Source organism: Notolabrus celidotus, chromosome 21, assembly GCF_009762535.1.
Source record: "Notolabrus celidotus isolate fNotCel1 chromosome 21, fNotCel1.pri, whole genome shotgun sequence".
NCBI classification, from domain to species: domain Eukaryota; kingdom Metazoa; phylum Chordata; class Actinopteri; order Labriformes; family Labridae; genus Notolabrus; species Notolabrus celidotus.
The window spans coordinates 9,109,459-9,123,700 of NC_048292.1; the positions used below are offsets into that span (position 1 = coordinate 9,109,459).

Below are 14,242 nucleotides of genomic sequence, written 5' to 3' on the forward strand. Positions count from 1 at the left end.
CAAGCAGTTAAATGTTGGGCTGTAGGGATGGAGCTGTTTTCAGGTTGACTTACTGTCCAGCACGGTGACTGAGATGGGCTGCTTCTGCTGGATTGTTTGCGTGTGAGGGAAGCGGGCGTAGCAGATGTAGTCGGGTCTGCTGTCATCAGGGAGAACGTTGGAAAAGTACAGGTCTCCATTCAGAGCTTGGGACACTCGTTTATCCAGCGGTAACCTCTGGAAGTCTGAAGGACAGAGACAGACATAAAAGTAAAGAGAGCATTAAAATAAAAGTTATTCTTTTACGAGGTAGAATTTGGGGAAAATAGGCTTTAAATATTTAACACCCCATTAAAATGATATCCTTTAATACCTAATGGTTTAGTAACTGGCTTCTAACAAAGTCACATCAATGTAGCAACTATAATAAATGATTTGCCTTTGTTTAATCGTCTCTGTTCCATCAAATTCAATCTTATGTCCTTGAACCGTGTGCACTTATGTGTATATGCAAATGACTCACTGTTATCCATCCAGAATATAACAGGTGGAGGCAGCCCTGCAGGGGGTCGACACTGCAGCACCAGGGGGACTCCCATCTGCACCACGATGACCTCATTTCTCTCCTTCGACCACAAGGGGGACCCTGCGAGTCACAAACATCAAACAGAGGTACTGCAGGCTTCCCAGAGGCTCATAATAGTGCATCATATCCATTCATAGTACCATAAAGTGGAATGTTTAGTGGTTTTACAAGTTGAAATTAAACTTCAGGAGAAAAAAGTTGCATGTTCACAGGAGTTGAGATCTCTTAAACCAAACTAGATATCTAAATGTTATCTGAAGTCTTACTGGACTGTCTGATGACGATGTTGTTGGATACAGCCGTGCCGTGCTCGTTGTGTGCCGTACACTGGTACGTTCCCTCGTAAGCCTCGGCCTTTTCCCCGCTGATGTCGATGACCAGAGTTCCTGACCCGGGTTTCATCAGGACTTTGGAGTCTTTCTCCACATCGAAGTGCGACCCGTTTCTCGTCCAGGAAAAGCTATGATAAACAAAAACACCATAAATACTGTTGCTTTCCAGGTTGGAAGTAATAAGGAAACATGAAAGTGCGTGAAAGACCCAGTGTGGCCCGTTTGTTTAAATCATGGAGGTGCATTGTGGTGTGTTTATGCGGACTGATTTCATAGCAGGGATGGGGTTAACTTATTTTTTTCAGACCATGAGGCAAATCTAAACTGTGTCTAATTTGCTATCAGGTGTTTCTCAAGTGGTCTCCATGACAACAGTAGCTATGGTGATTTCCACACTGCTATGGTTAAGTTGCCCTCAGAAGCAGTTTTATCATTTAACACAGAGGACCGTAAAACTGAACGGAAACAGCAGATTCCTTCATCATTATATGACTTGGAGTTTTTGTTTCTCCATTTCATTAGCCAGGAATATAACCAGTGATATATAACCAGTGATATATAACCAGTGATATATAACCAGTGATATACAGTATAACCAGTAAACGATGCTGGCCGAAGTGTGCCATGATCTTCTCACCTGGGATGAGGCTTCCCCTTGGCCTCACAGTGGATGACAATATTCTCCCGCGGATCAAAGATGTAATCCTTCGGGGACTGTAGCGTTATAGTGGGGGGTTGGGGCACTGGCAAAACATGAATGGAAGCATAGTTAAGACTCTTACTATGAAGCGTAAACACGGCACACTTGTCCTGACAGAGTCAAGGATATGCAAGCAGCATGCGACGAGTGGTCATTCAAACTCGACAATCAAGTTTCACACTGCGCGGAGCTGCAAACAAAGCCGCAACACATCTAATCTGATGACAACTCACCTGTCAGTGAAGTCCGTGACAATAAACAAAGCGCCACTCCAAAACAAGCAACACACTCCACACAGTCACACTGTTGACATAACTGCATGCACTTCTAACATTGCTAGAATCCACAAAAACTTAGTCAAGTAACAGCAAAAAAAAGAAAAAAAGGCCTGCAGCACTAGATGTCACAACAGTGTTTGTGGCAACTTACATCCTTCCAGAACTTTAGCTTTTTGTCCACCGATACACGCCGTACCACAGTGATAGAATATTGAGGAGAGGTGTTAGTTGTTGCAAGGAGGAAACCACAGATTCAGGTGAAAGTTGAACATTCAAGTACTTTAAAGCGTCTTATTGAGCCTGCACGTGACTTCATCTATGGTTTTAGTTTCATCAGGCAGTTGCATTCAGTGCTCAAAAGTAGTTGAAGAATTCATTATTTTACACAGTGTGTGTTATACAGGTAAAGTTTAAGAATTATAATTGCGTTTCATAGCTGAAACTGCAAACTTGAGTCCATGCTGAGACATGCAAAGCTGAAACACAGGTTAAAGAAAACACTGCTGCTCAGTATGCAGCTCAAAAGCTCCATTAGTGGTCCAAAGGGATAGCAATATTCATTATTCCCCATAACATTACAGCATTAAATTGAATTTCCTATACAGGATACCACAGAAAAACAAAGAGTTAAAAGAAGCTGAATAGTCGGTAGAAAAGTTATTTATTTGTGAATCATAGTTAATGTGATATTGATAATGTAATACTTACGATCCAATGGCACCTCCAGTGCTGAGGTCGTGTGACTCAAGAGGATCAATAGCACAGCTCCAAAGCCTGGCACCCACTTCCTGTTCCCGTCCATGGTGAGGAGTCACAGTGAAAACCTCTTTCTGTCCGGTCTTTATCAGGGGGTGGTGAATGGAGAGAAGACTTTCAACTGTACAGAGGAACAAAAAGAACAAAATGCTCTGTTATTTTTTCAAACTAAATAATCAAAACAGGTCTGGACACTTAAAGCAACATTTAAAACAGTGAATGCTTAAATCAGTGTTGTAGTACTTGAGTCTAGGACTCAAACTTGAGCCTGACTCAGATCCAAATTTTCAGTACTCATGACTTGACTTGGATTTCAGACTCGGACCCAAGCATGGACTTGGAAGATGGTCTAATGTATTGATGAAGACTTTTAAAAAAAATGTTTTTTTGTTATCATTTTTGTATTTATATAATGCTGTAATAATTTATTCAGTTTCAAGCAAGGGCTGGCACGTGTGCCCACCTGCACGGGCGCTCATATGCTAGCTTGTTTTCAGCAGCAGGTACTGTCAGGATGCTGAAAAAGTAGGAGAGATGCTGAAGTAACTTGAACAGTTGTGCAAGCAAGCTAGCTTTAATGCTAGCCTCTTAAGGGACTCAATCACTTAGTCAAAGATGTTTGTTAGGGGGCTCTGGTGGCCTAGCGATTTAAGCACCCCACAAACAGAGGCTACAGTCCTTGTCACAGGGGTCGCTGGTTCGATTCCCCGCTGTGACCCTTTCCTGCATGTCTTCCCACACTCTCTACCCGCATTTCCTGTCTTTCTTCAGCTGTCCTATCGAATAAAGGAAAAAAGCCCAAAAATGTAACTTAAAAAAAAAAGATGTTTGTTAGATGTTAGTTACATTCTGATTAAAAGCAGGTGGGTTTCAGGTACTGAAACTGACGCACAATGATCAGTACTGCAACTTCATCAATAACCTAAATCCGGCCAGGTTCATACAGTGGAAAGTTTAAAGTAAATCTTCAGGTATGGGGACTCAACTCAGACTCTTCCCTGGTGACTCAAACACAACAGCAGCTTACATGCAAATGAACACACACAGGAAAGGCTGAAAATGTCAAAGGTGTATTAGACTGGTGTGTAAAATTGAATGAGGTTCGTACGCAGACTATTTAGTATGAGCTACAACGGAAAGTCAACTTTATCACTGACATTTTAACAGCTTAAAATCCAAACTAGTGTGTGTATAATCATGGGTTACTGGTGGCTTGTCCTTTGCTAGTCTGACATTCTGCCAAATTACAGTCTTTTGCAGGCGAAGAAATCAAAACATGCTTTGATGCCCATTCTTGTGAGAGGAAACAAATCAAAAAAATCCTACACTACTCAGTCTTGTTTGCTGTTATTTGAAGATTCCATCAGAGAGCATAATATAACCATGACAGTGGCATGTTTTTATATTGTAAATAGATTCAGGTGGCGGTTTTATAATGTTCTAGCTGTGTCCATACTGTTGCTATATCACACCCTGTCTACCACGTGTTGGCCTGTAAACATATGGCATGTGAGTGCACTCAGCTGGAACGATCTCAGATAAAGCTGTGCAGTAGATTGGCACATGCATGCGCACGGACACACAACACATTAGCGCTAGCATCCTTGTCAGTGTGTCATATGGATGCGGTTACACATGAGTGAAACCCCATGAGCGCTGGCTTCTGTTGGGAAGCCTTCAACAGAGAGACACAGATTGATACACGCAGAAACACGTTGGTATTAACAGCCTTTAAAGTGCTCCATGGGGTGAAGGAAACTGCGTGTGTTTTTCCATTTCATGTCCTTGCTACTGCTGTGTGACCCTGTGACATGTGCAATAACCAGGATTTAGCACATAAGTCCTTCTAGGTGCATTGTAAACACATCATAGACATGTGGGGGACAAAGGCTAAGCATGCACACACATGAACCTACACACAGATATTCAAAGCCTCCTGAGATATATAGAGATACAACTGTTAGATTCAGGACTGTTACCTCTCTAATCTACAGAAAAGAAAGCAAGCCTCATGATACAGAGGAGAGTATAGTAACCACACACACACTGAAAGTAGTGTCAGATTTTATCCAGCTGAGCTAGGCAGAGTGTGAGCTAATACAACCCCAGGACAGGGCTAATTACGCCGACGTGTCCTATTGGATAAAACTCTCACTGGCTAATCGAGAGGGAAGACAACAGAGAGAGGAGTAGAGCAACACAAATGGCAAATGCCAGCCATGCATGCTAAATCGTCTCATCTCATTGTGGAAGGGGGAAAAAAAGGCATGGTGATATCATGCAGATGTAATAACCCATCTTAAGATTAATTACAATAATGCTCCATGCTGCAGCAGCAGCAGCAGGAAAAGCCTCCCCCTGCAGCGACAGTGGCCATATTAAGCCTAGCTGGACCTCCAGGCCATTTTCTCCAAAGTGAGAAACAGACAGTGGAGCCCATTTACCTGCTAGAGATGCTTATAAGTGGGGCCTTTGTCTTAAAAGTAATGAGTGATCAGAGAAAAGGGGACGTGGTTGATGGGAATTGATGAGCAGGATGGATGAAAATAAGGATCACACTAAGGGAATGCTGAGGAAAGGGAAAGAGAAATTCTACAGCCTGGGGAAGGACTGTGATAGCTGATGTGTGAAATATGATCCGCTGAATATATTTCTTCACAGATCTCTTTCATTTTTAAGTCTGTATGAATATTTCATGATAATCATCAATGGATAAATGTATACCAGAAGACATTTTCATAGAACATTTTGTTATAAACATGTCCGATAAGGATAGTTTAACCTAATGCCATATTTTATCCAGCATTTTAACAGCTAGTAAAGCATGTAGGCCTGTTTTGTTACAGCTCAAATTTTTTTGTGTATCAGCTTAAAAGCTTCTGGCATTGAATTACACACCTAAAGTATGTTGTGTTATCTTGTTCATTAGCTTATTTACTGTTTGATATGCTAATAATGGGATAATAATTTATACCAAAATGGTTAGCCTGTTTGCCATGATTTGTAATCCACTGGGCAGATCTATGCTCTGTTATTCAGCTTGTAAGCTTGGCTAGTGCTCACTATGCTAATATACCCCAGGTCAAATTGACCCAGGAACATTATTGCTGTTCCTGGGAGACAAACATAACAGGAGGGTTAAAAAATAATAAGATGTTCGAAGTGTCTGTTGTATGTTTTGTTGATTGTTACTTGCCTTGCCTTGCCTTGCCTTGCCTTGCCTTGCCTTGCCTTGCCTTGCCTTGCCTTGCCTTGCCTTGCCTTGCCTTGCCTTGCCTTGCCTTGCCTTGCCTTGCCTTGCCTTGCCAGATTTGAGGGGTGCACCCTGTATATTGATGCCAGTCTGCTGTATCCTGTCACTGTGACAAGATGACTTGTAATTAACTCTGCTAAAACATGTTTAAAGAAGTGGTGAAAGGGATATTTATTTATGAGAGAATCTCAGTTTTACAACAAATCAATAACGGCATAAAAAGCGTTTGATAAGTAATTCAAGCTCACCAAGATGTTGTGTTTTGCTAGCTAAAACTTAAGCCTGTTTATCCATGTGATGTGGCTTGCTAACCAACTGTTGGCTTATTATTTCTTTGTGTTAACAAGAGTTCTAATATTTTTTATGTTGTTGCAGGTGAGTGTTTGTGTCTACTACAGCGAAGTACACAACAGCTGTTTTCTGCCATTGTAAAATACCACCCATGTTATGTTAGCTTGTCTCACCATTCTGACAGCGGAGGCAAAGACAACAATTCACTTTGATATCGGGGTAATTTCATTTTCAAATTCCAGCAACATACGTATTAGCTAAAATGTATTAATTATGATTGCTATTTGACCGGGCAATGTGATGCAACAAAAACATTTAGAATATAAAGTAATCCTCTCATCTATCACTCTACTCTAAATTGGAACAAATAAGCAAATTCCAGAACATGGAACCACAACATAACTCTTCATGCTGTCATCTGCTCTTCCCTCGTGTGTCTGTTTCTCTTTAAGCCTGACCAGGGTCACATCTCTAGAGCGTCAGAGAGAGAGATTAACTGCCTGAGGGTCAAAACAAATCAGCAACAACACAGATGACTCCGGAAGCACGTGCATAATAGAAAACAGACACACACATATAAATGGCAGCAAATGTCAACATCTCCATATTTCAAAAGAGGGAATGTCAGCAAGTGTTAAGTGGGAAAAAAATTACTCAGATACCTACACCGAAAATTGCTCATACCCACTGATTTGCATGATTATACCTAAAAGAAAAATTAACTCTGACCTTTAAACACAATTTCAGAGCTTCTTTTCAGCAGTCTAATACTTGTTTGTGATTTTTTTCTGCTAAGGCTATAGCACAGGGCTGTATTGTGCTCTGTAGTGGAAGATATTTCTCTGAAGGCGGTATCATCCCAAAAAAAGACCCAAAATAAAAACAGTCATCTGTAAGCCAATTGTGTAAAACAGCCTCATTGCTAATTTCCTCCCAGGGTACAAAAAAAAAAGAAGGACAATGACGAATAGGACTATAAGAACGATGAGCGTCATGACTTCGGCTGGTGGGCAGGTCATCTCTCATCCTCCTCTTCCTTTTCTTCTTTCTGACTCAGGGGTCAAAGCCCAGAAGTCCAAAAGTCTGTCTCTGGCTTCATCGTGTCTTTCTTTCTCTCTTCCACTTCCTGTCCTCATCCATCTATTTCACCCTGTCGTTTTGTGTTCTGTCATCCGTCGTAAATATTAGCCCATGAGCTCAGTGTAGCCTGGCTGTCAGACCAAAGCTGCTGGTTTAGGCCTCAATCTTACATTAATTATTAGTATTTACCATGGCTTACATGCAGGAGGATATTTTTAATGGATGGTAATGGCAGACGTCCAACATCTCTACAACAGTAAACTAAGCATATACTGAACACACGGGGTGCTTAAGACAGAGACAGGTTAGAAGTTTGACCTGTTTCCAGCAAGCTAAACTAACTTGTTGCAGTACATAGTTCAAAAATTATAAAATTAAACTAACCTTTTTCCTAATTTCAAGTCTTAATGCTATGCTTAACTGTCTCACTCTCTCAAGTGTTGAGGTTAACCTGTTGAAGAAAGTATAAGCTAATATAAGCTAACCTGTTGTAGTTAGTAGCTCAAAAATTGTTTTCCAAAGTTCAATTCTTCATAATGATCTAAGCTAAACTGTTTGAAGAAGTGGCATCAAAAATATTAGAGTCTAAAGTCTTTACTTTAAGCTAGGCTAACCTGTTGCAGGATAATTGTTCATAACAATTAATGTTGCCCCCTGTTTCAAGTCTTATATCTAAGCTAAGCTAATCTGTTACAGGATACAGTTTCACAATTGTTAATGCTATGCTACTGTAGCAGCTTCATATTGTTTGTAATGATACCAAAAAAGCTGATTGTCTCGTGTCACTCTTGGGAAATGTATATAAGTCCAATAAAACAACCTTTTTTGATTGCTAGCATTTTCTGTACCACAACTGTTTTAGCCTTAAGAAAAGAGTAAAGCTAACACATGTTCCTGAGAAAAAAAGGATGCTCTTTTGTTCTCTTGACTAGTGTGAAGGTTATTGTAAGTGATTAGTAAGGCCTCTAAATGTATTGCTTCCTGATAATATTAGCAGAGCCAACAATCCTCAACAACAGAGCATGATGTGAAGCCTGCTGACACAAACCCAATAGTCCTTCTGGCTTTCAGTTTGCAAACCCTGCAGCATTGCGCTAAGTTGGTCACTCCACAGCCTTCAGTCACAGTGAGAGACACTGAGGCATGACAGCCTGACTGGACAGATGAGGGAGGGAGGCAGGAGGAGAATTACAGGGAGGAATGGAAACACAGTCATCTGCAGTCACATCAGATCACAGTGACTGAGATATTTCTAAGAAAACAGACTGAGTCGAACCGCTTTAAGCCAGATTGGATTGGAGTAAATGCTCTCTCATCTGTAGTTCAGTACATAGATGCATCAGTATTTTACATAAACACACTTTGAATTAACATCAGTAGCCTAATGTTTTCATTGGAGGCTTAGATTTCACTGCTACACTTCCAGGAAATTCATAATAGAACAGTATCCGGGCTAAACTGAACTGCAGCGGCTTTCTGACTTAATCTGAGTGTCTCTAGTAACCAAAACATTGTAATAGGAGCTCTTAGTTCCCACAAACACAAGGAGATAAACTACAGTGTAAATTTGAAGCCTGTTACTTCCACACACACTGACATTTGAGAAAGCAGACTGTGCAACTGATCTAACCAGTAGTAAAAAGAAAAGGCTAAAACTCCAAACACAGGAGACAAGAGTACAAAAAGTGACAACATCCTGGAAACAACACACAAATACTGCGCCTGAAGTGAGAACCACAGAACTTCTCAGTATTCTGAAACTAATCCTACAACACTGTGTGAAATAAGTGTTTGTGTCCAGCAGGAAAATCTCTTTGTTTTAGAGAAGCTGGCACAGACACAGCTGGAGACTTAACAGGACTGCTGCACTGAAATTAATATAATGAGCAAATTATTATTAAGTAAAGATCAGTAGACCTTTCAAGCAGCTTGGGGCCACCAAAAACATTCATAATATATCAGACTTTTACATAACAAAGGAACTATTGCACGTGTACTCCAAACAACTTAATGAGGGTTTCCTGCAATATTAAAGCCCTCGTCTTGTTTTTTTTAGCTTTGGTTTGGTCTCCACCAACCACAAAATATTGCTTTTTCATTGCTACTATGTTTCCTGAGAAGTCAGTGACGTTTACTCTCATTTGGTGATTAACAGGTTTTTTGAACTCCTCTGCCCCACAGCATTTCGTTAACCTGCTGGAAGAGTTTGGAAAGCATTGCGCACAGCCTGAGGCAGCTGCCCCGTTTCCGCCAAGCGGATCAGTTTGGTTCGTCTCGGTACGGCACGCATTTTGTGGCGTTTCCATTGACTAAAACCGGGACAGGTCCCCAAATTACTAAGCCGTACTGTCCCACTTTTTGGTACCCTTCTGTTGGTGTGCCAGACATACCGATCCGACCCCAGAAGGTGGAGCTAGAAACACTGCAGTCCGTTGAATGGTCGAAAGAATCATCACTTCCCGTGCGACAGCGGTAATATAGAACAACACATAACCCCGCCATGTTTAAATCTCCAGTGGACTCTGGGAAGATAACTTTTTTTGTTTGGAAAATGGCGTCAAGAAACAGCGTTCCATGGTCGACCGCAGAGGTGCAGACTTTCCTTGCGTTTTTCTTCTTTGTTGCATTTATTAGCGGGGTACACTGTGTCGCGCTGCCTACCAAGTAGGGCACGGTTGGCTGTGGAAACGCAAACAGGATCAGACGTTACTGATCCGACCCGTACCAAACTGTACTGATCCATACCAGACTGCTTGGTGGAAACGAGCCATAACATGGCTGAGTAGGCCAATAGCTGACCCTTTCTCAGGTGTAATTGTGTTCAATAGGGATATAATGTCAAAACCGGCTGATATTGGCCCTACTGACAAACACAAAGTGCCATGAACCAATGCTAAGTAGCCAACGTTGGTTTGTTTTGTTGCATCAATTCAAAGCTGACAAGCTAGTATAACTGACTGCTGCTCCAGAGGAGTTGTATTATATTTGGCAGAAGACATCACCTGTTAGACACACTGATTTGTTTTCATGGACAAACGTGAAAGAATATGTCAACAGTGTGGCAATATCACACCGTCTCTGAGACATATCAGCAACATGTAGTCTGTAAGACATGAAGACAAATGACTGTTGGCATCAGTGTCAAATGTCATCGCTCATTTGAAAAGCAGGCATGAGAAATTACAGTGAGATAATGAAAAAACGTCTGTATTGAAATTGTTAATTTGAACATCCATAAGGGCAACGTCCCTGATCTTCATTATTGGGTTTTCAATCTTTTTAAGATTTATAATAGTGTCCTACTTTACTGTGCTGTAACCAACAAAGTCTATAATTAAAAGTCCAACAGGGAACAGTATAGATCAAAGATTTGTGGCTTTTAGTTGTTGCAAAGTTGTTATTATAAATGTATACATCAACGGTTATTTCTTGTCCAAGCAATCTGATATACTTGGTGTTTATTTGGAATCTGACACGCTCCTGTTTCTGACATCCTGTCCAGTTTGATCTACTCTGTTCAGCTCAGCACATGCTGGATGCAGCCTCTGTTGAAAATAGACCTGGCACACATTTTTAGTGAAGCAGAGTAAAGAGATTCTTCTAGGATGTGTCTGATACACACGGTGGTTCTTTCTGTGGAAACACAAGCATTGACTACAGTGGGTGAAGTTGGTTCTGGAGGGCGCGGGCAGAATGTGGCACACACTGCTTATATTGAAATCAAGGGGGAATCTTCAGACTTCTAGTTGAAACACAGTTACAGCTAAGAAAAGTAAAAATAAAGTCCAAGAGAGCTGCAGGGAACCAAAGAGTCAAAGGATGCCTTTGTACGCTTCGATGTCAGCAAACCCCTGTTTCTTTTCCCTACACATTACAACACAAGTCAGGGTTTGGGGTGAAACACAACTTCCAGGGTCTGTGGAAAAGGAATGCAAAGTGTAAATCAATACTAGACAGATTTATAGGACACCAGGAGAGACAGAAAGACATGTTAACATTTCAATCTTTTGTGTAAACACATGAAGAAGAGGCTGACTGTAGAAAACTCCAACCTGCTCTTGGTCCTTGTCTCTGTATCTGTCAATTTGATAACTTTATTGGCTGACTGCTCCTCCTCTGGTTCCCCTTATCTCTCTTTTTTCTCTCCCACCTTGACAAAGCCACATCAAGTGACCGGTCTACCATGAACAAAACACTGTTGTAAGGTGAGAAAACAGCCCTACTTCTTTGGGGCAAAGTCTTGACTTGACTGTTTGATCCAAAATGAAAATGAGGGGGGAGCACTGCTTCAGTAATCCTCATTGATAGATGGGCTGCTATTCATTAATGTTTCATATCTTTTTACTGAGTTAAGTATTATTTACTGAAGCACATTTAGGCTGCAGACAATGGTTGGATAATGTTACACTTTCCTTTCACCTTAGAACAGGGAAGGGGATTAGTATTAGAGATTATCTCTTTTTTCCCATCCCTTATATAAACTAAGGGATAAGAGTATTAACAACTTGAAATATATCCCTTCAAGGTATATTTAGAAGAGATAAGAAATGTGCGATTAATTGTGATCAATCGCAAGTTAACTGTGGACTATCATGCAGTTAATTGCGATTAATCGCAAATGAATCATTTGACAGCCCTTGTAAAAACTAAAATGACTTGAGTCAGATGAATAGACTGAGAATTTTTCTTATCAATTAAAACAGATTTTGATCAAGTTTTCCTGTGTGGACATATTTTGCAGTTTAAAAATGGTAAAAGAACAATTATCAGAGGATACCTAGAATGGAATGAAAGCTTGAAATATGTGCATATGTGTCAGTGTTCCATTAATGCACGACATTGTTTGATACAGTTTAAGATTTTGCACAGACTGCACTATTCAAAGTCCAAATTGCACAGAAAATCCCATGAAATCTCACCACATCTCGCACATGTGATAAATGCAATTCAACAGAATCAACTTTAACACACTTTATACCCTGTATCCCAGCTTGCAGAATTAAACCTGATCCCATATTGATCATCTTTGGGGTGTCGAAGGGGCTCAGGAATCTCCAAGTCTCTAAACAATGTATTTTATCTTATGGGCTGCTTACTGCTAAGAAACTGATCTTCCTATTTTGGAAGAAGAAAGAAGCACCTACTCTCAAATTATGGTTAACAGAGATGACGGAAATGCTTAATTTAGAGAGAATTAGATTATAAACAGACTTGAGAAATTTGAAAAAATTTGGCACCCACTGATCTCCTTTTTGCAGAACTGAAATGATCAACTTTTTGTACATTGTCAGGTAGCAATCCTTGGGAGGGTTGAGGGAGGATGGGATAGTTATTGTTCTACTGTTAACTCAACTCTCTGATGAAGACAATTTTGCCTGATGATAAGGAATGAATAATCTGAATCAGTAATAATGTAGTTTGTGAGATCAGGCCTTTGAATTGTACTGTTATATGAAAATTGATTGTCTATGTTGGATGCTTTGTGGAGATCTTGTTTTCCTTAATACACATATTGAAACACAAAAATGGTAAAAAATCGCAACATATTGCAATGATAGGCAATACTCAGTTCATCACAAATTGTTCAAAATCGCAATAGTGTCTCATTGCGACTCAAGTAATGATGTAATGATATCCTATGGTGGGTCCACTGGTGGTGATTCCATCCCTAATATAGATACCAGGAAATGTAGGGCTAATTTATAGATGGATAAAAAGCACAGTAACTTCAAATAAGCATGTGGTAACTGCTGTATAGCTGGTACTGTGAGGTGTACTTCCACCAGCGTTCCTTGTCAGGATCCATAGTTACAGCTGCTTAATCACAGAGAGCCTTGTGATTTAACTGCTGACCCCATTGGAAGTTGCTCTCTTCACTGGAAGTTATTGTAAGAGCAGCTTTCACTACTCTAACACCACTTCTTTGTAAAGAAAGGACACAACGAGCAGCCTCTTTGTCTCTGACAGCCCCCGAACCGGATCACACACAGCCAGCCATGTAATCAGGACAAACGATCTCAGCCTTTTTCTTGTGCATCCACACACTATCACACACCCCCACACACAGGGGCTTCCCTTTTTGGGGTCAGTTTTTCTAGCACCATCCGCAGAATCCCACAGCGCCTGCTTTTCTCTGAGGCTTTGTGAAGTGCTGATGGTCAGCATGCGCCGGGCTGCATCCCCCCCAACAATCCACACCTCTACAACCATCCCTCAGAGGCTATTGTCCTTCATGTTGTTTACCACTGGGATAACGCTGAAACGGCAGTGGTGTTGTAGGGCACAAGGTGACAAAGTGTGCAGCCATGACGGACAAGAATACGTACACTTAGATGCTGGAAAAGATTTTGACATTGTTTTGATCATAATGTCCTTATCAATTTTGGTGTCAGTAACACTAGATTAGTAAAAGGGATAGGACAGTATCATCTTATACTTTATACTTCGAAACTTGGGGTATTTTGTGATCTCCAAAGACAAAAGTAAACTGAAGCTACTTTTCCCCCCAATTTTTTTTTACATGCACAAAGACCAATTTGACATTTAACCAAGTTCTTATGTAAGATAATACACAGTAAATAAACCTCCTGTGTCTGAGCCTTCTTAGACAATAGGCACTCATTTAATCATGCTCTCACTTTAAATGTCTCCACTTGGCAAACTATGAAGGAATTCTTTGTCTCTTAAGTTGTCCAGACATTCTGACATCACTTTATTGACATTTATAACTGGAAAGAACAAGTGTACTGATCCTGTGTTGACCCCTCCCATCCTAACCAACTTAAAAAATTGACTACTGCTGAATTCCCATGCATCTCCCAGTGCTCTTAAGTCTGATATGAATAGACGTAACCATGACAAAAAAAGGAGCGTCCTATTGTCATTCCCTTTGTTCTTTTTCCTATTCATGGTATGTGAGCGGCCCTGTCTTTCCATGAACTGAACCTTAACAGCTTTGCTTCAGGCCAAAGTCAAATGATCCTCACT

The 14,242-nt window shown here is 40.7% G+C and overlaps 1 protein-coding gene across 2 annotated transcripts in view; it reads right to left on the reverse strand.

The window, feature by feature from the left end:
* The window catches only part of nrcama (neuronal cell adhesion molecule a), a 73,169-nt gene that overhangs the window by 23,045 nt on the left and 35,882 nt on the right, over positions 1 to 14,242 (reverse strand). The window contains exons 3-8 of one of the 2 annotated variants that reach the window (XM_034674101.1): positions 2,584 to 2,752; positions 2,027 to 2,044; positions 1,535 to 1,640; positions 832 to 1,025; positions 503 to 625; positions 54 to 224 (exon numbers count right to left, since the gene is read on the reverse strand). In XM_034674101.1, the coding sequence (XP_034529992.1) occupies positions 54 to 224; positions 503 to 625; positions 832 to 1,025; positions 1,535 to 1,640; positions 2,027 to 2,044; positions 2,584 to 2,677 (706 nt within the window). In that variant the 5' untranslated portion in view covers positions 2,678 to 2,752. Of the gene's footprint in view, positions 1 to 53; positions 225 to 502; positions 626 to 831; positions 1,026 to 1,534; positions 1,641 to 2,026; positions 2,045 to 2,583; positions 2,753 to 14,242 lie in introns of those variants that run through there. The other variant, XM_034674102.1, reaches the window with a different exon arrangement.